Genomic DNA, 24,977 nt, shown 5'->3' with positions numbered 1-24,977 from the left:
TGAGGGAGTTTGTCGGTCCATTTATTTTAAACGTACAGCATTAAATATGAATTAGGCCAAAGAAGGAAAAAAAAACTGTGCAAAATACAGCCTAACAGAAGAATTAGTATAAATACAGCTTCAAATTTACAGGACGAAACTGGTTGTGAATTTGTAAAAATGTCAACCATTAGGACCTTCAGAGCAGAAGTTGCCCCCATCCCTTTTTTAAGGAAGAAGACCACTCTCACATGACTGTCTGACATATAAGCAGCTCCTGGAACAGAGGATAACACAGGAAGACAGAAAAAAGACAGGTGAAGAGAGTAAGTTCACTTTCAGGAGTGATAAATGTTACATCTGATCTCTGAGATGTTGAAATGTTTGACAGGCACGTTAGGATCAACAACAAAAAATCCACAGCATTTCTATTAATGAAAAGAAAATTGAAACTGCAGTCTTTGACTTTGAGCCATGCAACTCACTTTGTTTTGGTTTTTTTGGTTGGGGTGGGTTTGGATGAAAAGTCAGAAATTGTTTTCAGATGGAGACCAAAACAAATCTGAATTCTTTGAAACACAAAATCCATGCACCGTTCCCAGCAAAAATGTAAATGAATATAATATTGCAATAACAGCTGATAAAAGAACAGTGGCAACCACAGCAAGACAGTAAACTTAGTCATGTGACTATGGACCATGCAGGCTATCACCTTCCCGTAGCCATTTTTCAGCCAATCAGAGCTTGTGATGCTGGGAGGCTGAAAACAACTGTGAGAAAATTGAGACAGTATGGAAAAATGTAATATAGGAAAAGATCAGAAGGTGAAAAACAGCAAAGGTAACAGTGTTGAGAGAATACAACATAACAGTTTCTAAAATACAAGACTGTAGGAATGGGTTCAATAAATAAATTCTAAATCAAATTACAGGACAGAAAACAGAATTGTCAATAACATTTTTTGGGGGGCCCCTAGATGGGGGGGTGTGTGTGCACGGGTTGTAGAGGGGTAATGGGGGACCTTAGTCGTATTTTTATCCCTGAAAAAATCATTTCTAGATCCGTCCCTGCAGAAGGACATTGTCTGATCATTTACATAGCATCTTCCCATCCACTACACATGTAGCAAGCTCAATAAGCCCTGTCAATAGATTATTCAGGATGTACAGTACATGCTGCTATGAAAATCATTTGTTTTGAGGTATTGTGCATACATTTTAGAGAAAATACACAAATGGCTGAGGCCTCATTGTCCTCTCTCAGAGTGCATTTCCAGTGCACTGGTAAGTACAGGTGATGCTGATCTTAGTGAGGTCACAAGTCTTTTGCACACCTCTTTCATATAAACCACCATTAAAACTTTAAACAGTAAACCATTCTCACAACCTGAGCTAGCATTCTTCACAGAAGAGTACTAATATAAAGCAATGCCTGTGAAGAACATGGTAAATTTAACATTGACTAATTGTCAATGTTACATTTACCAAAGACCAAATTATCAAAGACTAATTGTTAACTGAACTAATTATATATATTACCATAATTATTTATTTGTGAGGGTGGACGGAATTCAACAGCAAAATTGAATTGAATCAAAGAAGCAACACAGAGTGCTTTTGATAAGAAGAACAATGAACAATACATAAAGCTTTAAACAACAGCGCACTGTAAAATATACAATATGGCCATAGGTAGAATTCTAATCTTCGATGAAAAATGTAAACACTCATGTCACAAAACAAAAAAATGGTTTTGTTTCCATTGGATACAACAGTGAAAGCGCAGATTTTTATGTGAAAGTTACCATGGGATTTGATAAATGTGCCCGATCAGCACCATTGAGGTTCCCCTGATTAAGGTGCGTTCAGTCATTCCTTTTTGGTTACTTCATAAAAACTCATTTTAAAGTCTGTTTTATTAAGGAGATTCCTTAATAATTCCTTAAACGTGCAATATGTTGCCATTAGTAGCGAGTGAGAACCTGTGCTCACATTTAAAAGGCGGCCATGGCATGAGATATCACTGCTGAAAGGACCCAGTTCTCAGCGTTGCCAGATTTGAAAACGGCGAACCTGCCCAAAGCCATTTTCCCCACACAGTGACATTAAAAAGGTAGCCTAATTAGGCGGGAATCCACCCAATCTGGCAACACTGGCCCCTCTGCAGGTTCTCAGGTGAGGGGCGTGGCTAGTGGGAAAGGGGGCTGGGCTCAGAGCTCATCTGTGTCAGGACATCCTGCAGGGCGCAGAGCAGGGGAATGCCCAGGCTCAGCAGCTCATAGAGGAAGGTGTAATCCTCCGCATAAACCCACAGGTGGCGCCCTGCGGCCCGCGTGGTGCCCTGCACCCAGCGGGTCAGGCGGCAGGGTGCGTGCAGCGGCCAACGCAGGGTCTCCCTGAGGAAAGAGAGGAGGATACCTGCAGGAGCACTCTGCCGCCGGGTTCGGTCAGGGCTGGCCCTCTGAAAGCCCTCCAGCACCCCCGCCCCTCCACTCCCCTGAGGAACCAATCACAAAACACAAAACACGAAGAGGCATGGCTGAGTCACAAGAACCCATTGCCATCTAAATGTAACCAGCATTAACTGATGAGTCTCTTACTTCATGTACCTGAGTTTTTTTTTTTTTTTATGAGCCTTTTTGTGATTAAGTTTTTAATAAGTGAGAATAAAGTTTTTTTGATTTACCATCTGAAGTTCAAACGTCCTCCTCCGGTGCTTGGTGCTACCTTTGAGCTGAGCACAATCAGCCTTGCAATAAAACTGGCCTGTGAACACAGAAATGAAGCAATTCAATTAAATATCTGCTATGCTGAGGTGATCCATTAGAACTGAAGAGTGCACGTTTATCAGGCCTTGAGTAATGAAACATGGCGGTGTGGGCATGGCCTACCGTGTGCAGAGTGGTAGATGTATCCCCCGAGCCTCAGGGTGGAGCCACAGGCCTGGCAGCGGAAACATTCCCTGTGGAAACAGCGGCCCTCAGCGCTCAGGCGCTCCATCAGGTACACCTGCTTCCCGCAGAAGTGACACCTGTCCCCACCCCCAAGGACCTGTGGGAACACCTTTCGCAAGGAACCCTGGAAAAGAGGAACACGCTGGCCATCAGGGGCACTGCTACTGGCCTTCCACCTGCTCTCCATTATCAGCAGCACTACTGTCTGTGGCCTTCACTACTGAACAGTCACTTGTGCCGGAGGACTACACGACTGGCTCCTGACTGTCCAGAGGAGGTGCTGTTGTGTGATGATATGGGAAATAGCAAACCACCAATCACGCATCGCCCTGCGTGACTACCAAACATAATCAACACTGGCAGTCAAGGTCTGATTTCCGATTGCCCGGAGCATCATTGCAAGGAGTGCTTTAGTTGGGTGTAACACCCAGAAGTTCTATAATTTCTACAGTTTTACAATTTATTGTTTCTGCTGTTTCTGGTAAACCTTATATTTCCGTTGAATAATTCAGTCAACACTACTAATGAATATATTGCCTGATGTTGGAAACTAGGGTGCCAGATCCTTTGTCTCAAATATATCACCCACACAAATACAGCCTTAAAGAACATGTGGCAGGGTTTCCTCTTCTGACTGGTTTCATGACTGACCAAGACTGCTTACCGGTGAGAGAAATGACCAAACTGTTTTTCGCTTGTGGTCGTTCTCATACAGGTAGGCTAGTGTTTCCGCCTTTGCACCTATGACCGATGACACCTTCCCCACAGTCCTCTGACCACCAGGAAGAGAGAAAGCAAAGACAAGGAGGGAGGAAGAAAAGGAGTGGAAGACAAAATGAGAGAAGAACAGAGGCCAAGTAACAGGGAGGCAGAAGAAGGGACTAGGGAAAGAAGGGGAAACTTTCACACATGCAACAGAAAGTAACCACAATCACATCTGTAGTGTGCAGCTCAATGCTTAATGCTAAAACTTGCACACATTTCTCTGTACATTCGCAGCACTTTTTGTGACCACTCTGAGACCACTTCCCTTTGCTTAATGTACTTGACTCAGAAGAATGAAAGTGGTTTAGCAAAATAAATGAACATCGCGTGAATTCGTTATCAAAACAAGTGAATTTTCTGCTCAAAATTCTGGCCATGAAAGAGGGAGGGGTCTCAGGAATTTGTTCTCATAAACAGTGGGGCCATATGGGCATTTAAGCATGCCACTCCCAGATCTATAATCCACCAATGGGAGCAAAGAGTGGACAGAGGAGGAACCGTCTGTCCTGTGCTGAACAATTGCATAAATAAACAGTTTCTCACTATTCAGCAGGGTGTTTTGGCAGTTCTACCCCACAAAAGTCTGCTGAACCAAAAATAACTGCATGCATGATTAAACTCCTCTTCTATCTAGGGTGGAATGTTTTGAGCAAGGGGTGCTTATTAAAAAAGGGAAATACTTAAAAGTCCAGGCCTAAAAAAAACACATTCAACACATGCAGACTGGTAGCAAAATGCCACATAGTAACAATACCTGTTTGGAAGAATTAAAAGTTTGAGCTGGACCTGAATCTGAAATTTCCATTTGTTTTGGAAATATCATGTCGGTGGTGCCATTTCTTTCACACTAAAACCAGAAACAGCAAAGACACACGTGATTCACATGAGCACTTTCTGTTTTATACCATTATAAAACAGCATAGGACTCTCCACCAAAATCAACCGGTAAAACGGTTACAATGAACATTTCCTTACAAACTAAAATTATCCCACAGGGATGATAAACAATGTTCAGCCCATACCCAGATTAAACAACTGAAATATTTAAGAATGGCCTAGAGGCTCCAAAACATGAGTTATGTTATTAGCCAAATACTGTATGGCCAGTACCACAACTGGCCTTGCCTTGCCAGACATATGGCGAGACTAAGTCACCCAGGGTTCCCACTGCATCAGTTCCTCCCAACGATGCACCAGATGTTCACAGTTGTCAACAGTGAGAGATATGTCTCTCATCCAATCAGCATATCTCTCATGTTGTACTGCGGGGCCTGTAGTATTTACAATTGTGGCTGGATCATGACTTAGGGAAACAGCAGTACCCATGCTTTGGCTACACTGCAAGGTCTTTGCACAGGTCTTCAGGTGGCACTGTAGCACAACTGGCAATAAGAATTTTTGATGGGGGGTGGGGGGGGGTAGATTAAACATGGTACTAAAAATAGAGGGTGTATGTAACAAATGCACGCAGCATGGCATAGCATTAGTAGCTACCACTGTGATAAGATTCATCTGCATAATCCTCACGCCCACTGCATCATTTTCAGTCCCGTGTCTAGTAAATGGAGGTGCAGTAAATCACTCACCACGTCTGCCTCAGTCACATGCAGAGATTTCTTTTTTTTACAAAGCTGCACATCCAGGTCCTGAGATTTCATTCCCAGATACACGTTTTAAGCAGATACAGCAGGAAGAAAGAGGACAGGGAGAGGAAGAGGGGGAAAAAATGAGCAGGATAGGACATTCCATTCCCGTTTGTTTCAGTCCACACCCACATCAGCAGCACCAATCAGTCATTGGTACCTTCACCGTCGTGCTGGTTACATCTGGTCAGACACTGACGTGACACTGAAAAGGGAAGCATGCACACACACACATACATACATGCAAGCACGGACGCAGACACACACACACCAGTCATTATTTGCTGTGGTAGCAGAGTAGATGAAGAGGAAACAAGAGATAAAACAGGAAGTAGCAGAGGATACCAAGCACCTTTGGGTGTGGTAGGTGGGTGGCTGTGTGTGGGCCTGTCTGCTGGTACAAGACTGTGGTCTGTGTTGCCATGGATTTTAAAAAATGTCCCAAAGAGCAATAGAACAGCCACCCTGTCATTTTAAAGAAAGCAAAGCATCTACCTACCACTGAGCAGCCATTACACATGTCTCCCTGTCTGTTATTGTTCTGTCTGTATTTTTATTATTCTTTTTTAGTAGGCAATCTGTATTCTGAAAACCTCTGGGTACAACAAATATTTTAAAATCTGACATCTGGCTGAATGAGTTTTCCTGTTGGACGGATTGAAGTATTCTACCAGGTAACGGCTATAACTCAGCCGTATAGAGCACAGCCCCATCATAATTGTTTCCTTATCAATGTATCCATGGAGAAATAGCCAGATAATCTGAGCGCTGCCCTAAGCTCACAGGACAAGTGGATTTGCAGTGTCGTTTCATAAGCGCTGTTGCTACACCAGTGGTTGGGCTGGATTGGGAAAAAACCTCGTTTAAAGAACTTTCTACTTTCTGAATGCAGAACAATGGAAAGCAGTTCATTTAGCAGCTTTCTGGCAGAACAACAAATTGGCTGAAGTTGGGACAGGGCATAACATTGTTTAAAAAAAAAATCTTCTTACGATTTCCCATGATGACGTACTCACTTTCAGTGACTAATAGGGCAGAATGACTGAGCACTGTGTTGAATGACGCACTGAAGAGGGGAGGGCATATTTAGATTCTAAAATGGGAATGTGAGACAGATAATGACTAATTCCCATATTCCTTTACCAGTTTGTGAGCATGACGCACTTTGTGATGACAGTAGCATTATTTTTGGATTAAATCAAAAACTTTCTCAGTGTTTCATTATGGTATTAGCTTATGGTATTAGCTGAAGCGGCTCTTAATATGGGCACACGCTAACTAACATAAAACCGGTAGCCACCCCAGCATACATAATCTTCTATTCTACATTTATATAAGACTCAGACTGCTAAGCCATTGCTACTGTAACACATCATAGCAGCACCCAGACAATGGAGTGGGTGATCTAGGAAGGGCTCACAAGCTCACACACTGCGACAGCACTAAACATGCTACACACCCATGCAGGGAGGTGAGGCAGGTAAAGGGGGGGGGGGGGGGCTGGTTGATTACTCAGTCACCTGGGCTGGGGGGCTCTTACACCCCGAGAACAAAGAGCTCAGGTGGACGGCCTTCTCCTTTATGCTCTTGTTCTGAAACTCCCTATTGTTCTGTGTCTGAGCCTTCTTCTGCAGGATGGCAGAATGGAGTGAAGAAAAGGAAAGAGAGAAAAAGAGGCGTGAGAGGGAAAGAGAAGCACTTCTGAAGAAAGCCCAGGCCCTACGCACCCGTGGCATGGAGACTCAAATCTGGCCCTCAAATCCAAAACCCTGGTTTTCTTTTCTCCCAAGTAACTAACTGAAGAATTAGTGCAACTGATTAACCAGACTATATTCACGCCTGACTCCCAGGTAAAGGGAAGGTGGAAAACCAACAGTTCTTGGCCCTCAAAAACCCTCAGGTCACCTACCCTGGCCATACAAAAAACCCTATGTGAAACACAGATGCTATTGGGCAATTTAAAACTGAGATTAGCTATATTTCCACAAACAATACGCTCTTGTTTTGTTCAACACCATCTGCTTTAGGTAACACAGAACAGTTTGTTAACTGTGTTGCAGTGGAGTGCTTTTCTAATCCAGTTTCACACCATAGAGGTCACAGCTGGGTTTTGACACATCGCAGGATGGCCAGGGGGGCAGGATGGAGACAGAAAGTGGAGCAGCAGGATTCTTGTAGGTTTGTTTCAGGATGTGGGAAGGTGTGGAACACCAGTCAGGCTGAACCTTGCATCTGAGCCATAACCATCTATTTAAACATGGCTCTTAAACTGGAGCACATGTAACCCCAGCAATATGCAGTACATATCACATAACAATGCTGTAGAATATGTGCTCACTCTTTATTCACTATTAATAATCAGAAATATCCTGTCATTACCCAGGAAACCCCCACCACTCATGGAGTGGAGATTCATGATTTTGAATATCAGCACCAAGACCACTCACTGCTCCAGGGCTTCAGTGCACCAGGCCAACCCATAAGATACAATGAGCTTTACTGGGATCAGTGGATACAGTACTCAGACTGTAACACTAACTGTACTGCAACATTGTTTTAATATTAATTAAACTGCATTTACTGTGGCATCTAAAACAGAAGTGAATGAGGAAACAGACAGCATGCAAAAGGCTAAAAGGGGAAAAGAAAAGGAAAAGCTTTACTGCAGAATTCAATTAGAGGATAATTAATGAGAGGGCCATTCATGCCACCAGTTGGATGGATGGATTAAGGAGTCAACTATGTAATGGTCTAAAAAATATGTTTTTGTCAGGCGCAAACCCCTCTGAGTATTGGTGCAGAGATTATTTATTGTCAAGCTATACGCATTATACATGAATAAGTTGTGAAAAAAGCCAGAGTGAGCCAAGAGAGGTTATACTGAAGCCTGATAAATATTCATTACACGCAATGGTGAGAGCACGTGAGATCACATGGCCGGTCACCTGACTGATCTCTTCCTCCACTCTCTGCAGGCGCTTGAGCATTCCTGCCACAGCTATGATAGCGGCACGGCGGGATGTCGGGTATTCTGGGTAATCTGTATCAGACGGACCCTCTGGAGTCTGACTGGCAGGTTTGGTCTTCCTGAGGAGACGCTGTGGGCTGGGGGGCAGCGTAATCGTGGACAATGCTGTATATGACATCATGGGGGGACACTGGAACTGTAAATAAATGCTACATGTGAGGGAGGGGGGAGAGAAAATTCAGAGCTATGGTGTGTATGTGCTTATGGTGCTTGATAAGGGACTGTGCTGTCTGTTGTGTGTGGTGTGTGTTGTACGTGTGGTAGGGGTTTTTTGTTTTGTGTATGTTTGTGTGTGGGGCGGGGGGGGGGGGGTGCATTATGAAACTTGACTATAATTATGAGGGCTGGTGATTTCAACACCTGAGCGTGTACATGACTGTGCTTTACAGCAAAACTGTTTGTGTTCCCCAACACATCTATGAAGAATGTATGACTGCATTCCCTCTCATCTTGCCCATGATGCCCGTGGCTGCTGTACCTGCTGTTTGGGAGGAGTAGGAGGGGGAGGGGGAGCAAGCCTGGACATGGCTAACTGGAGGGTCTCTGTCATGTCCAGAGAACGTGGTCTCAGCAGATTCCCAGTGCTTGAGCCAGTCTTTGGCTTAGAAAGAAGTTCAGCAAAGCCAAGGATAGGGTTAACAGGACAGGAAAGAAAGAAGAGAAAACTGAGCTTTTAGGGAGAAGCTTTTGACATACTATTTAATATACTATTATTGACATAGTATTTGAAATACTATTACTGAAATGTTAATGATTAAATGAATATCAACATGTCTGGGTTTTGGGAAACAAAACATGTGGAAGTGTATTTCATATAAAATAAATACTCCATACAACACCTACGAATCAGTCATTAGTCAAACAGTCACAGTCAATAGTGAAATGGTTTCTAAGCCAGTGGTTCACAGTGCTAAAGTGGTTCATGGCTTGTAGAGTGCTAAAAGGAGCCCTCAGTTCAAAGATTCCTCTGTGCGTTAGCAAACAATGAACACAGAGGAGAGGACCAGTGCTCAGCAAAAGCAAGGCATTACAAAAGGGTGTGGAAATTAAAAGAAATGATTTACTGTCCTCAGGACTCTCAAGTCCAATACATGTTTGAGCGATTCATACACAGTATGGCATGTTATTTCTCATGCTTCGCATTTAAACAAATCGCACCAGACCATAAAATTGCCTGATAGAATGTAAATAATATGCATTGGTCAAAGAGATAAATGTTCAACAGTATATGTATGAACTGCTACCCATATACTCTATCAGATGGTGTAAATGGCTAAGATTACCTTGCGTAACCATAGCTAATTAGTCTGGGGAGACACTGCAGGTCCTTACCTTCCTTAGCAGCACGCAGTTGGGTGCGTTCCCCTCAAACTTGGCCAACAACTGGGTGGCCATGGACCTGACCCTGTTCTCCTTGAGGTCACTGGCCTCACTCCCTAGATCTGCACTCTGATTGGAGAAGTTGGTTGCCTGTCAAAAAAAGCAGGCCAATCAGAATCAGCAGGAGCGCAAAGCAGAGTGTCTCTTTGATTCCATCTCTAGCGTATTTCCAGACTATAAATTCATATACTAGACACAACCCATGAAATTGTCTTGAATATTTGTTGCCTTTATGTTCTAGACCTTTGTAACACTAATATGAAATACCTATCTGTGGATGCAGTTATATTTTAAAACATATCTAACCTCTTCCAGGTAACTGTTGCTCCTCCGTCTTCGTTTGTTATAAGAGTCACTGTCCTCCAGCTTCTTCTCATCCTGACAGAAATAAATCAACTAACATGAATAAAGGATTGATTCAATGTCCTTTTTGAACAGTTTTTATCTCTTCTAACTCCAGTAAAACTACGTTCTGTTCAGGAAAATCAGCCTCAGGCTTTTCATATTTTGTCTTTGGAACCTTGAGGATTGTGGGGGGGGGGGGGGGGGGGGGTTACCTTTGGAACCCGTTTTCTAGGTAGCACTATATTCATCAGGTTGCAAACAGTGTTGGTCGACTTTGCAGAATACTCCTCTTGTGAATTCCATTGTCTTCTGGAACCTGCAAATCATATTACAGCGTTTTTGAAATAGTTCACAGTTTTCTGCAAAGTTCAGTTCTAATATATCAGCGTAAATAAATGCCCACTATGGACCCATTTGGAAGGAGACTTCAAAACTACATTTTTTGTTGGAGCTTTAAGACATATTGCAACTAACTCAATTTGAATGTAGAATTGAGAACCTCATACACCCTGAAAGCATATGTGACCATGGTCAGCTCACCTGTGCCAGGTGCTGGGGTACCCCGGAACACCTCATACATCTTGGAGAGATAAGCGACCATGAGTTGCTCGTCCAGATCCTGGTCAGCCTCACACTCCTGCTCCACCATGATGGGAGGGATGCCAAACTCTCGCTCGGCAACTTCAAAGGCTAGCTGACTGTTTCCGGCCGCGTCCTCCTTGCTTAGGGAGTCAAAATCTCTGATGGGGTACAAAGAGGGGGTGGGGCATTGGACAGGATTGTGACCGTGTGACCATTGTGACCATGCTGGGGCTATCAAAAGGTGCTGTAATGCTGTTGGAAAAGGTAAGAGAGTAATGCACAAGTAAAATGTGTTGTGTGTAAAACGTGAAAAATGTTCTGGGTTTTCAGAGGAGGCCCCATCACAGTGTAATGAGTGACAGATACAACTTATGAACCTGGGGAAGGCGTGTTAACAACAACAAATGGCAACACAGCCAAGCTTTTGTCTTTCTGGCTGCTGCTCTGGGCTTTCCATTATATCACATCTATTTGTGACACGGAGGGGGCAGCCAGTGTAAGCTGTGTAAAACTCAGCAGTGTGTGGGAGCTCTGGGAGACGTCACAGCAGGAACATGCTCATATCTGATTTCACACACGGTCGTGAAGATGATACTCATAAAGCACAGCACATGACAGAGCCCCTGGAACATTTCAGACAGCAACCAGGCATGTTTTAGTGCGATAAGATCTACAGGATAGAAAAGCACTTTTTCAGAAACGCACTCCCATTTTTGTGTGAAAGGATCGTTAAAAAGTCTTTTAAATACACTCAGAATATGAGCCTGCACAGCTTTAAGATGACAGATGCAAATAAACAGTGCACTGTCGATTTAATCTACAGTTATATAAGGCAAAAGTTAGGAAAAACAATTACTAAAAAGTAGACTTTACTCAGGGCCATTGCAATGTATGTGATCTTTCAGGATAGTAGACTATATGGTTCTTGAGATTAAGACCAGAGACTCAGAAGACAAAAATAAAGTGGTAGGTCTTCCAGGCACTGCCAGGTCTGCCAGGAGAATATAGTGCACAATGTATTGACTATGATGTCAGTGATAGTAATATTACGATCTCAGATATGTGTACTCGGACACACACAACAAGGCTTATTTTAAAGGGGTTAACTGGTCAGTTAACACTGCATTTAAGAGTGGATTTTAAAGACCAATATAACTCCACTGTACCGTGCATGTGTACCATTTCACAAAAATTCAGTCACAGCCAACCAGTCATATCCAGCCATACAGCACAAGTGAGAAACCAGTGATAAAATGAATTGCAATTGTTTGCTCCAAAATATTTGTCCAAACCAGCTGTGTTTGTAGCACCTTTTAATACTGTCAAATCAAGGCCTGAGATGTACTGATATATAAGCTGCATTTTACATACCGGATGTGCTGTGACGTGTTGAAATATATATGCTGTGTGTATTATAAATATACAGAATGTGAATCGTGATACATGCTCTGTGAATTTGCAATATATGCTTTGTGGGTTGCGATGCATGTTGGGTGAGCAGTGTCAAGAGGTAGCGTCTCACATGAGATCAGGCCTGAAGTGGTGGATGAGAGCGCACAGGGCCAGGCCGTCCTTCCAAGACAAAGAGAGATCGGTCACGTTCACACCCCTGTAGCCCTCGGTCTGCCTCTGGCACCAGGTCAGCAGCCTGTTCGGCCGAACATCAGAGTCTGTGGAATTAGATCCAGTGGGGAGACACAATGAGACCCGTATTTGGAGATGAGAATTCATTAAAAATATATTAAAGAATACACTGTGGAGGTAAAAGAGAGATAAGACAGAGCTTTGGGGAAGAAAAAAGATCTGAGAAAAGAGTGACCTTGTGCAGATAAATGCCATAATATTCACCGTGGGAGCACAGGCCCAAGGCTGACTCTCTAAAGATATGACAATGGCCTACACTAAGGAGCTCTTCACTTCTTTCAGGGTTTTTAATTTAGATAAAAGACTTTTGTTAGTCATCTTTCGCTGCCTTTAGACCTAAATGTATCACTGCAGATATATTTTCAGGAAAACCGTTGGGTACATTGAATACACAGAAGGTATCCAAATGGAGAGCTACGTTCACATCTCGGCTATATTCATCCAAAGACTTCAGCTTGATTGCATGATTGATGAATTTTCCAGCTTTTCCCAAATGGGTCAGTTTTTCAGACTCACCCCGTCGAGAGAGATTGACTGATCTGCACACCGAGCCGACGCGCTGTAGGGAGCAGGGCTGCAGCTCGCCACTGATGTACAGGTGCCGCACCTGAGAGCGAGAGAAAAGGAGAAAAGGAGAAAAGGAGAGAGGAGCGAGAGACAGGTAGAGACAAACGGACAGAGGAGAGTGGGAGGGAGAAGGAATGAGAAACAGAAAAGTTTGAGAGAAAAGTAGAAAGAGTAGTATAAAAAAGTGGAGAGAAGGAGGGAAGAGAGAAGAAAGGAGGGAAGGGAGGGAGGGAGAGAGAAAGATGTGAGTCAGGGCACATGCAAAGTCATGTGCTTCAAGTTAGAACTGTGCACATGAACAGAGTTGGAGAACATAGAGCAGAGAGCTTTGCTTAAAAAATTACACCTGCACTAGTTTTCAATGTGGAATTACACATAGAGGATTTTAAAACATCATTAATTAAGAACAGTTTTTATTTATCATAAAATATAAAGTTGTGATGTGATACACAAATTATGTGGTACCTGGTGGGGGCGCACACAGCTGGAGTTGAGATTGGGGTACCGGGTCGCTGGGTTTATGGTGTACTGCTCAAAATTCTTTGTGAGGTTTTCAGGGGTTGTCTGGGGCAGCAGTCGGTACAAGCTTTCCCTGGTAGCAGACGTCAGATTAAAGATACATAATGCATAAAGGTTACTCATGCCTAATTTAAAAAGCATTCTGACAGGGGAGTAATAGGAGAGGACTCACGGGTACACTAAAGGTTTAAGAGATAATGCATATTACATGGCTGTGCTTTGGATGTGCAGTGAGATCATCACAGCAATGCCACACTGACCTCTCCGCCAGGATATCCAGGGGTGCCCAACCCTGTGCCCAGCTCCGCACCATCCAGGCGGCATCAAAGGCGGCCAGGAACCCCCGAGCGCAGCCAGTACCCATGGGCCAGAAGGGCTGGAGAGGCAGAGGAAACAAGATCTGAGAACCCCAACAGTGCGGACTGTAGCTAGATCCCTTCAGAGGAACGAGAACATTTAAAATGCTGACAATGTGATATTAGAGACAAATGTGGTAAATGAGAGAAAAATAAATATCAAATAAGGTCAGTAAGCTGGTACTGAAGTATCATTCAGAATTTTGTTGAACAAGCTCCACAACAGGGTGTCCATAATATCTAAGGAATTAAGGGGTAAAATCAAGGCAAGGAAAATTAAGTTTGTGTGGAACACTGAAACAGTTTTTCGGGTGAAATTCGGGGACGTGCTGCTCTCTCAGGCAGGACTCCTCACCTCCAGCAGGCTGTCACCCACGAGAGCCACCAGAAGCTGGTGGCCGAAGCGTTCCCGGACAAGGGCGGCGTTCTCTGAGGCGTACATACTGGTGAAGTCAAACATGGCCACGTCCGCCTGCCCATAGTGGTTCATGGCAAAGTCCAGGCAAGGCAGCTGGTAGTGGGTGCCGAAGTCGGCAGCTTCACGTGCGTAGGAGAGCAGGGCTTCTTGGTTCACGTTCTCATTGCTCAGAAGCATTTCTGTGTCAACGTAGTCCTGCCGACAAAGGAGAAGACTTACTGCAGAATTTCATTTTGTTGGACAACATTAACTGAATTATCGCACAGAACAGCATCACTGCCTCTACCTCTACCTCTATCTTAGACAGCATTAAGCTCGTTCAAATGATGAGCTCAAATCAAACAGTGAGCTTTAAGCAAACAATGAGTGCCAATCAAATGATGAGCTTCAATCATGTTGTTAACATTCTCCAACAAAACCCTCACAGCACCACATCCATGAACAAACTGGGAAGTGGATTATCATGTTGTGAACTGGCCATGGTTATACAAGGCTGATTACATTCTCTCAGAGGCCGACCCCACAGTACGTTTCCTTTAATTGACATCTTCCACTCATCATCGTCTGTTTATTTAGCTGTAGCCCCCAAAGCCACATGAAACATCTCACCAAAGCTGGGAACACATAATTAAGCAAAATTACTATGTTCTCTTCTGTACAGAGCATTTGAATCAGTGATTTCACTGCCATTTTGTGTACAATGCTACTCATTATTGTTGTCTCTTATTTAAGCCTTTATGCATAATTCACGGGACTACTAAGGCAGTAGAGCTGTAAAAAAAAGCTTTGCTGCAATAACATAACCCACATTCACTCTGCCACACAACTAAAAGAACAGACTTCACCCATAGCTATGTGAAAACACCCCCTGAAGGCTAGCCACAGAAGTAGAGGTCAAGCACATAATAATTTTAACATTAGGTGAACAGAAAAAACACAGAGTAGACAATTTTCACACCCATTTTTATCACTGGTCCTTGTCCTTCACACTGGAGCCGAGAGGGTGAGGCCTAAACTATTTCTGTTTCAGTTGACCTTCCCAACAAGTACATTCAAAGAAACAGTGGAACACCAACACATTTATATGAATCAAGTCATTGACAATTTCAGTTTCACGGGTGGCATAAAAAACTACTGAATTATAAAATTGCCAATCAGAGACAGGTTTAAGCTGAAAGCAGTGAGTCACGAGAATTGTCATTTCAGAATTGAAAATACATGTTTTGAAAATACATGTTCCTTTGGAATGTTTATTATACACGGCTATTATCACTGAGACATACAAGGTGTTGAATTGGTGTGAAAACAACTACAATTTTTTCTCTCTTGGTTTGTTTGGTGTCCTGAGATTTGAGGAGGTTGTTGGGGCTGAGACTAGTGATGGGTGGTGATTTATTAGACACCCTGGCACTGAACACTCACATGAATAATGACTCCTTTATCCAGTAGGCTTTGCTTCTTCGCAGTCATGACAAAGTAGTGAGTGTTGTCCTTGTAGTACACAATGTTCTCTAGATCAATGCCTGCAAAATAAAGACAAATGAGTCCAATCATCATCTACATTAATGGCTCCTGAGTGCTGGCATCATGGGGTGGCTGGCTGTTTGATGTTCAGTGCCATTTATGATCTATGCGTCTCTGTGGCAACGCAAGTGGTGGGAGCTGTTATTTCATTAAATGTGGATTTGAGCAGATTGTTACAGACCCTCCCCCACTGTGGGTGACCAGCTGGCTCCTTCGTGTCCATTCTGGTAAGCAATAGGCTAACCCCCCAAAATCTTTACACTTTATTCTCCTGCTCTTTAAATAAGAAGGGTGGTCAGGTTCAGGATGGATCAAAGGAGGTGGAACCCTAAATCTACCTACATCCCCTATTTCTCTCTCATTCTCCCCCCATCTCTCTTTCTCTTTCTTTCTCTCCCTCCTACCCCTCTTTCTAATATTGTGAGAGAATAAAGGCACTGTGTATGAACCTGTCTCATCTTTGAGGTCCTGGAAGAACTTCTGGTTGAAGATGAAGGCCACGCCGCTGATCTCCTCCACCTTGGCCTCGGCCGTGGTGTTGCGGTTGATGAAGTTGGCCGTGATGGCGATGGCCAGCTTCCCGCGGAACTCCTTCCTTCGGAAACCTGGAGAGGAGGCAAGCATGACGATGAGGTCCCTGTCCAGTGGCAGTGCTCTGCCTTTTGGCATAAACCACAGGGCAGCTATTTTAGGCCCGGTAGGAAAGCTGGTCATTACCCAAATGACTGTGTGAGGCTAATGAAACTGAAAACCTTGGAAAATGCTACTCCCTAAAATAACTGTGAAAACATCCAGCGAGACTGGAACAACAGCAAGATGTCCTGTCTTATGAACTGTATTTATATTTCATACATTTTACATTATCTTACTATTACATTCACATGTACTATAAATTGAATAGAAAATTATTTTTTAAAATATGAAATTGAACCAATTGTAATTTCCATCTGGTTGTCTGGAAGGCATTGGGTGCGAGGCTCTGAATTTCATATTTATGTTTTGTTCATTTATTGCAGTGACTTGGACTGTCTGCAGTCAGAAGCCTCAGCCATGCCATGTGACCACATAGCACACAAGCCATTAAACTCTTCCAGCACTGACCGCAGTGTAATTTGTTCAGACAGCACTTAAAAGTTCTGCTGAAAATGATGGTGGATCTTCATCGGAATCCAGTACGTGTCAGTGAAGATGTCATGAGTCATTACCCTACTAGAAAGCCATCAGCTGGAAGGAGAAGGGGTCAGCAAGTACAATCTGTCTGCATCTTGTCCTGCACAATTCCTTTCTTATTGTTTCTGGAATTGTTCTGAACAATTGCATACAGAATGGAGCCCATTTCGTTACTGCTGTAGTCATTCAGGAGGATTTTGTCACAGTTCATTCTTTCCAAAAAAGACTGTGCTAGGTCCAAATTATTAGTTGGGCATAGTCTGTAGGATTTTAATCCCTCCCAAAAGATGGATTGGAAAAAAGGTGCTGTATTCCAGCCTTCTTTCGATTACAGAACGAGACAAATGGCTCATTATTCATAGATGTAGAAAATCCTTCTTCAGAACAAGTGCCCAAATAGACCAAAAAGCAGGTGACAGATGAGTCCCGGATTACATTACAAAATTTATCAGAATATTGATGTGATTACTTTCCCTGCATTTCAATTAAACAGCTGAATATTTTTACTAAAGGACTAAAGGACTAAAGGACGTAAAATAACTTGCTTAGAATAGGTTTACAACAGCAGCACGCCTGCTAGATATGAAACCCACAACCTTGGAGCACCAAGCCCAGTTTTCTAACCATTATGCTACACTGTCACCCAGATACATAATGCTATATAGATAGACATACCCCTCTAATCATGTGGTCATGTGATGTCCACATGATTAGAGAGCAAGTGATGTATGGTTTGTTTGACAGCCTGGCTGCTGATTTGATCCTAGCCAGGGAAGTCAGACGGATTATATCATGGTACAGGGTCTCACAGATTATGGGTGAAAGTCAAGTCTAGCTTGAAATATGCAGCTTCATAACTACTAACATGGGCATTAAAGAATAAAGCCTTTTGACAAAGTGTTCATGTCAGGACCAGAGGCAAGATATGCTCATTGACAGTGTTTGAACATACAAGGCTCAAGTACTGTGCAGAAGATGGTGGTGGTATCATTTTTGTGTTCATTCTCTTTTAATAAATCACATTGGGTTGACATTGGGTTGCATCTTTTAAGCCCTGAACTGAAGTCAGAAATGCATTTTAGAAACCCAAACCTGTTGGGTAGACTGCAGGTGGAAATGGACCGTGCGTGGTCTCAAACGGGCTCACCTTCCAGTGTGTTCCGCCGGCCGTCCGCACCCACTACCACATCAAAGTCAAAATCAGAGATGAGGTGGTCAGCTGGTCTGACCGCTGCCCTCCAACCTGGCCCTGGAAAGGAGGAAGAGAAGGTCCAATTAACTTACGGTTGTTACAGTAAGCATAACAATGCTACAACTGCTACCACTGTTAGTACCATTAATCATACTTATCATCATCATCACCATTATTATTATAGTAAAGTGCTATAAGAAGCACTAATAGCCGTTATTTATTATGAATTTGCAAAAAAATGTTTGCGTAATGCTGTAAATAGAGCTAAAATGTTCTAAACTCTTGTGTTCTAAATGCTTACCAATGTGTAAAGGGCAGAGTCTGCAGTGCATGGGTGTGGAACACAAGCCAAATATTTAATGTGCTTCTGTATACTACAAGTTTACTTCATGACATCACTTTTTCTGCTTTTATCAGCAACAGAATATTTGCTTACTTTGACAGCTTTCAACAAAGATTAATGATGTACAGCAACACACTTTTGAAAATTGAACAGTGCGATTCACAGAGCTGGCATTTTTCTGGAGGGTATAGCCGGATCATAAAGCTCCAGACCTGAATGTATCTGGTGCCTCAACAAAGACCCCAAATAGCTGCAAGAAACAGGATTCCTCCCACTGTTATGCAAACCTGACCAGTAATCAGTTACTGTTGCGTGTAGTACGTGAGATGGAAGGGCGGATTTTCTTAATGCGACCAGAGAGTGCTGAAGTGTGCAGGCAGATACAATATCAATGCCAGGCACATACAGGAACATAGTGCACCATGCCAGTGGTATGGACCGGACAAATCTTACAGCCTAATTTAGGAAACGCTCCTATTTTTATCAGTCTGCTGACGTTCTTGTTGAGTGGTCAGACAGGAGTGTCCGTGACCGGCCCGTCCCTGACTCCAATCAACGAGCAGCCCATAAAAGACAATACACTACAGAGAAGCACTTCAGATAACCAGGCACGGGATTCAGAACATCGCTCAGATGCACGCCATGGGAGTAGTGTGCTGGTGAAAAGCATAGCCAGTGTCTAATGATATAAAAGAGGCTTGGAATTATCATTCCATCTCCCACTATGTGTAAATGTATGTTCATTTCTTATTTTCTCTGCATGATAATGTTTAACCTTCCTTTGTTTCCTTTTACCAAATCTAGGAGATTGCCCTTCAAAATTTTCCAAAAACCTACTCCAAGTATGATTGCTAAACAGGTAAAATGCAACAACAAAACATCATGTATGATGTTAAAGCATGATTTTTGGGCATGTCAATCCTCCCTTGAAAAAAAAAAACATGGAGAAAACAGCTGAGCACCTTGGTTCTCCTGGTCTTCGGGCTCCAGGAGCTTGACAAACTCTACACCAACATGAACCTCTACAGCCAGGATGAGAGCGACCTTCAGGAGCATGAGCTGGAGCTGCCGGATACCTGGACAGGACGTGAACACCAGATTTAGGGGCCCCCACACGTAAAAAAAAAACATCTAAAACTGAACTGATCAATTAACATTTAATTACAGTTAACTCACCTCAGCTGGTTTCTTGGGTTTGAACTGGGTACTATTTTTAATGTGAAAACAAATACCAGCAGAACCAACAACCATGAAACCAACTGTAGAACAGCCATGAATGATCAGCTCACAAACCATTATGCTACACTGTCACCAATTACGGTCACGGACTGGGGGGAATGCTAATGATTAACACTAATTCCATCATAGATCATGGAGGGGTGTTAAAATAGTGGTGGCATTTGGTGCCCACAGTGTGAGGTACTTACTGATGTGGTCGATGGCTCCAGCGCAAAATTTGCCATAGAACTTCTTGGCACCAAGGCCCCGCAGGTCATGGATGGTATAGGGCCACAGATGCAGCACATTGTTCCTGGAGAAGGAGTCTCTCTTCTCCAGCACCACCACCTTAGCCCCGAGTAGAGCCAGCTCGATGGCTGTCCGCAAACCACAGGGGCCCCCTCCAATGACCAGGCACTGAGGAAGAGGAAGGGGGCAGAGGAAGCCATAGTTGACTCACCGGGAACTGGTAGAGCGTGCATGTGACTGGGCAGGCCCACTATCAAAAGGAACTTGGCGTCCTCCACTGACTAAACTCTTTACCCACATGCCAAATCCCCATAACCTACACAAACACAAGGTTGGAAAAGGTCGACTGCTATGTGTGTCTGTGCATCTCTGTCTGTGTCTTCCTCTGTCTAAATAAGACCATTGGAAGGATTCAGTTGAAATTTTGTGGAATGACTACTACACAAAGAAAGAAGAAACCAGTCTCAATAAAAAAGGGTGATGGACTCCCGTGGCCCCTGTTCTCTTTAAGTGAAACTTCAATGCACAGAATTAGACCAGCTGGCTTTGAATGCGACCCCATGGGTAAAGCCCTAATAAAGGAGATTGGCACTGGCACTGGATTGGATTGGCATTAGCGTAAAATATTAGGACAGAGCCCATGGTGTGGGGGGTGCTGGAGTCCATTGACCTGGGGACACTTCTCTGCGTTGGCTGACTGGCTCTAACTGAAGATAACTTCTAACTGAAGACTGGCATTATGTAAATTAATTCCAGTCTGTCCTGACTGTGCAGCAAGGGATGCAATTCATTTCCCTGGTGTGGTGCTGCTCATGGAATCTCACATTTAAGCACCCTATTGAGTAGAAGAGCATTAGGAACGCAGCTGAATAAACTGGTGCACCAGATAGCAAGACATCTGGAACAAAAGCTAAGAAAACACAAAAACAGTAACTTACTGTATTTTTCCTTTAATTTTGTAATCAGTGTAATCTGCAACCAATGTACTCCAGCAGATTTGAAGCCCTACAATCTTGGCCATAAATTTGGACAACAGGGAAATGTTTGAAACCAGTTCAATAAAAGTATCTTTTTAGTAATTTCATGTTTCATAACAGTCGGACGTAAAGAAAATGAAAGAAACCTGGGGTGATGGTTTTCTGGAAACTGCGGCTGTGACAGGTGCTTGTTAGCTGGATGCAACGCGATATCAGAGCACCCTGAGTGTGGCCAGATTAGAAACAGCCTAATCACAGTAAACCACGGTGTGTATCAGACTGCTGTCATGTAGGAAGTTTCGATTACAGCAAGCACGTGGATCACTGTGACCCAGGGCTGATCTGTTCCAGGCAGGGCCACATTGGCCAGTACTATATCCTCTCTACCCGCTCCACCAATTAAGTCCCTTTGGGTAATAAAAGTCAAGAAGAACTCTTTGAGCATTTCTTTTCTAGACTTCTTTTGCCACCACAGTGGCTTGCATGCACAGAGCCAATATACAGCTTTATTTATATATAATCTATAAACTATTTATTGACTAATAAATCTTACAGGCAATTCCGTTTCAAAGTTGCATTGACGCTTCAAAATGAACAAAACTAAAATGAGTTTAAACAATACTTAATAATGAATAACTTGGGGAGCACTGAGACACAGCATTCTTCAAACATCAAAAAATGAATTTTATAATTAGCAGCACTACACACTATTAGGTCATTTATACAAAAATGGCACAACTGATGCAGTTCTATTCTAGCCGAAAAGCCTCAGTAAAATAAGCACTGCGAGTCTGTCCAGCTTTTTCAGGGGCTGAGTGATCAGCCCTTTTAATGTGCGTAATAAAATCGCTGTCGGTGAGTGATCGTGCCAGCTGTGCGTGGCTTTCCACAGGCGTAGTGGCTGGGGCAGACAGGGCTGTCAGTGTTTGGGAACGGTTCCTGCAGAGGTGTGTTAGTGTTTAAGGAGGAGACCTCCAGGACCCCTCCCCGATTCGTTCAGTGCTTCAGGATTTTCAGTGGAGGAGGCCGAGCTCTGGGTCCAGTCTAGGGAGGCCGACGCGGTTCTCTCTCTCTCACCACATACGTTTAATGTTTCTGAAAGGCCATGCATGCTGGGAATGGTACAATGAAGCCCCACTTCTTACTGCACACCTCACATCCTCTCTTGTGATGGACCTAAATACATAGTTTCACATCCTAACAAGAGTACTTATTTCCCATTCCGCAGCAGCTTTCAGAGACACAGACTGCTGGGCAGTCTGAGGATTTAGCTGTTTTTAAATAACCAAACCCACCACGGAAAGGAGGTCTTATACAGGGAACTATTTGAATGCATTTACATTACAGACAAGCATCACTGTTGGAAAAAACCCAAACTTTGGTGAATTTTCTTTCAGCAAATTCAAATCACAGGCACTAGATTAAGTTGGGGCACACCAGAAATATGTTCAGAGTTCCTTAACTGGAGATTTGAGTAAGATCTGATAAGGCCATTTCAAAATTAGAAGCCTGGACATTTTAGTAGTTTTAGTTATGGATCTCAGTTGGTCACAGCACCACCAACTGCCTAAAAGGATGAAGGGCTTTTAAACAGAATCTGCAGAGCGCTGGCATACCTTGGTACCAGCACAGGCCCTGCCCTTCTTGTACTCCTTATGGGCAGCTCTCTTGTCCAGCTTGCTCCAGAGAGCCTTGGCCTTCCAGGAGGTGACGTGGGCCCGCAGGCCGCTGTAGAAGGTCCTATGCTCCTGCGGATCCAGCTCCAGCTGCCTGCACAGGATGCTGAAGGCCTGCAGCGTGCCCTTGCAGGTGGGGGCCTGGACAAAGCTCTCAAACAGCGGCCCCGCTTGGGCGCTCTTCTCCTCCTCCGTCTCCCCCATCTTCTTCTGCACCTGGATCACTTCCTCTCACCCTCGCTCTTGTCGTTTGGCGGCTACACCTACCGTTCTCCCTTGCCTGGCATGCCCCACCTGAGCTGGTAAGAGAAAACACAGAAAACCGCTTTGCAAATACTGAGCCATTCAAAAAGGGGCTTTTTAATACATCAATGAGAATATTGTTCTGGAACCATGCGTGTCGTCTTTTGTTCAGCAAATCTTTATTTTAGTCTGGGATGATTATTTATTTTTTTTGCATTTCCTGAAGGATGAGTACAGTGTGTTTTAAATAACTTAAATCAATAAATAAATGCACTAAGTACAGACTTTTTATTTTTTTAAAAACAAATTACATTATCAAACCATATTATAGATATCCATCTCAGATTTACTTGCATTTGGTTAACAGTGGAGCCACTGCACTCGCTCTCAATGTAATAAAGGCAACCACAATTTACTAAAATATAAATGGGTTTTTTAACCTTCAAATAATTGAGAAATCATTAAAATACTGTAACATCAAATTAGGGGACATTCACACTTTCACACAAAATTGACAACTTCATGCAACACATGGCACACTTCATGAAAGCAGCAATATATTATCAATTTTAAGTATACATTAGCTGAATATTTATTTTAAACAGTGGCCTTATCAAATTTAACATAGAGCAAAATTTTAAATATGTGGTAAGACAATATTTGAAAAAGGCAATAACCACAAATATCTGAGCAAGGTCATCTTCGCCTGCTAAAGATATTGATTTCTGTGAAACTCAAAGATTCATTTGAAGATTTTAAACCAAAACCTTAAAAGCCAAAGAGACCCTTCAACAGCACTGATGGATGCTTGAAAGAGGGAAAGTGGCCCATTGACCGCCCACTGAAAACCAGGGGGAAGCTTACATAAATGTGAAACACCAGGACATGCAGAAATGGAACTGGCACAGGAAAAAAGCTATTTTCCCCCGACTCGCCTGCCTGCCCACACGAATATCAAATAAAGGTGGAGCGTCGGATGTGGGCTCTCGGCTGGATGTGCGGTAGCATTCTGGGCGGGAATTCTCTTTCCATGAGACTGGGAAAGCAAAACCCTTTGATATTCCAGTGGGCTTGGTTGGGAATGCCTGGCTTGCGCTTCCCTGCCAGGGGACTGGGCTGCATTGGGATCAGCTCCAAACGAGAGCCAGCCTCTCATCTTGTGCTCCGTTACAGGCACCGACGCACGGAGACCTTGCTATTTCAAAAAAACACGTCCGTGACACTTGATAAGCTGGTGCCCACAGGTGGAGCTTAGCTCAGAGCAAAAATAAATCAAGCAAACGTGGCTTCTATGTTCCAGCCATGGACTCATGCGCAAATCCTAGCATTGTGACACAAAGCCATATTTATTGAAGAGGGAAAATTCCCCCCTAGCATTTAATTAATATAAAAACAATTTACAGAGAACGGCATTGTGGTATATGGCACGGGAAGAGCAGGGAATGTAATCAGTCACCGTCTGTTTCCATTGGCTATATAGGTTACATACATGCTTGAATACATGCCAAGACTCAATTGTCAGTTTCTGTTGCTTCTGGTGAACTGCAACACCTTATTTTGTGAAATCAGTGGAGCTATCCTTTGTCCTGGGAAACCAAACATCCAAAGGTCACCGAAGGTCTTATTAGCAAAGCAGTGTAAAGAATGATATTTATATTATATAATAAACAGTACTGTTTATTCACATTCAGCTTAAAGCCCGGTTGTGATAAAATGGCCTGAAATCTCTTTATTATCAGGTTTAGGAAACCCACTTCTACATGCTGAGATACACAGAGAAAGCCCAAAAAACACTGCATTACTACATTTTAAAGTAGATGTCATAGTTGAGCTTGTACTAAACCTATTGTTTATTTATACCTCTGGATCAGGGGTGGTTCTAGAATGTATTGACAGACCGGGAATTTTTAAATTTCCACTTTGAATGTGATGAGCACGCCTCACACATCAATTCTGAATTCAGCATTGGTATGAGCAGACAACAAAACAAATTAAAGAACTGACAGACCAATTGCTTGTTTCTAACCGAGAGAAATATAAGCCTGAATCTTGAACTCTAACACATTTTTCATTTATGCAAATGTCTTCAACAAAATTCTTGAGTGGCTTTGCTTTTGTGTAAGTGGAATGTGGCACACAGTTTAGTTTGACATCTCGTCAGTCAGGAAATGTAATGTAAGTACAGTAAGTAATTTCCTGATTGGTT

At 43.2% G+C, this 24,977-nt stretch overlaps 1 protein-coding gene across 6 annotated transcripts in view; it reads right to left on the bottom strand.

Moving 5' to 3' along the window:
- Positions 1–24,977, bottom strand: part of mical2a (microtubule associated monooxygenase, calponin and LIM domain containing 2a) — a 34,611-nt gene continuing 9,634 nt past the window's right edge. The window contains exons 2-27 of one of the 6 annotated variants that reach the window (XM_035419723.1): positions 22,469–22,827; positions 19,836–20,043; positions 19,371–19,484; positions 18,021–18,122; positions 16,153–16,308; positions 15,602–15,702; positions 14,117–14,374; positions 13,666–13,781; positions 13,352–13,478; positions 12,836–12,926; positions 12,198–12,345; positions 10,634–10,833; positions 10,306–10,409; positions 10,055–10,126; positions 9,701–9,838; positions 8,847–8,969; positions 8,286–8,504; positions 6,861–6,968; positions 5,284–5,343; positions 4,452–4,544; positions 3,597–3,704; positions 2,870–3,056; positions 2,665–2,744; positions 2,397–2,475; positions 692–749; positions 4–256 (exon numbers count right to left, since the gene is read on the bottom strand). In XM_035419723.1, the coding sequence (XP_035275614.1) occupies positions 709–749; positions 2,397–2,475; positions 2,665–2,744; positions 2,870–3,056; positions 3,597–3,704; positions 4,452–4,544; positions 5,284–5,343; positions 6,861–6,968; positions 8,286–8,504; positions 8,847–8,969; positions 9,701–9,838; positions 10,055–10,126; positions 10,306–10,409; positions 10,634–10,833; positions 12,198–12,345; positions 12,836–12,926; positions 13,352–13,478; positions 13,666–13,781; positions 14,117–14,374; positions 15,602–15,702; positions 16,153–16,308; positions 18,021–18,122; positions 19,371–19,484; positions 19,836–20,043; positions 22,469–22,732 (3,297 nt within the window). In that variant the 5' untranslated portion in view covers positions 22,733–22,827 and the 3' untranslated portion in view covers positions 4–256; positions 692–708. Of the gene's footprint in view, positions 257–491; positions 2,476–2,664; positions 2,745–2,869; positions 3,057–3,596; positions 3,705–4,451; positions 4,545–5,283; positions 5,344–6,860; positions 6,969–8,285; positions 8,505–8,846; positions 8,970–9,700; positions 9,839–10,054; positions 10,127–10,305; positions 10,410–10,633; positions 10,834–12,197; positions 12,346–12,835; positions 12,927–13,351; positions 13,479–13,665; positions 13,782–14,116; positions 14,375–15,601; positions 15,703–16,152; positions 16,309–18,020; positions 18,123–19,370; positions 19,485–19,835; positions 20,044–22,468; positions 22,828–24,977 lie in introns of those variants that run through there. The other 5 variants (XM_035419720.1, XM_035419722.1, XM_035419719.1 and 2 more) reach the window with 5 other exon arrangements.

Source organism: Anguilla anguilla, chromosome 5, assembly GCF_013347855.1.
Source record: "Anguilla anguilla isolate fAngAng1 chromosome 5, fAngAng1.pri, whole genome shotgun sequence".
NCBI lineage: Eukaryota > Metazoa > Chordata > Actinopteri > Anguilliformes > Anguillidae > Anguilla > Anguilla anguilla.
This window is presented reverse-complemented; position numbering and strand designations above follow the sequence as displayed.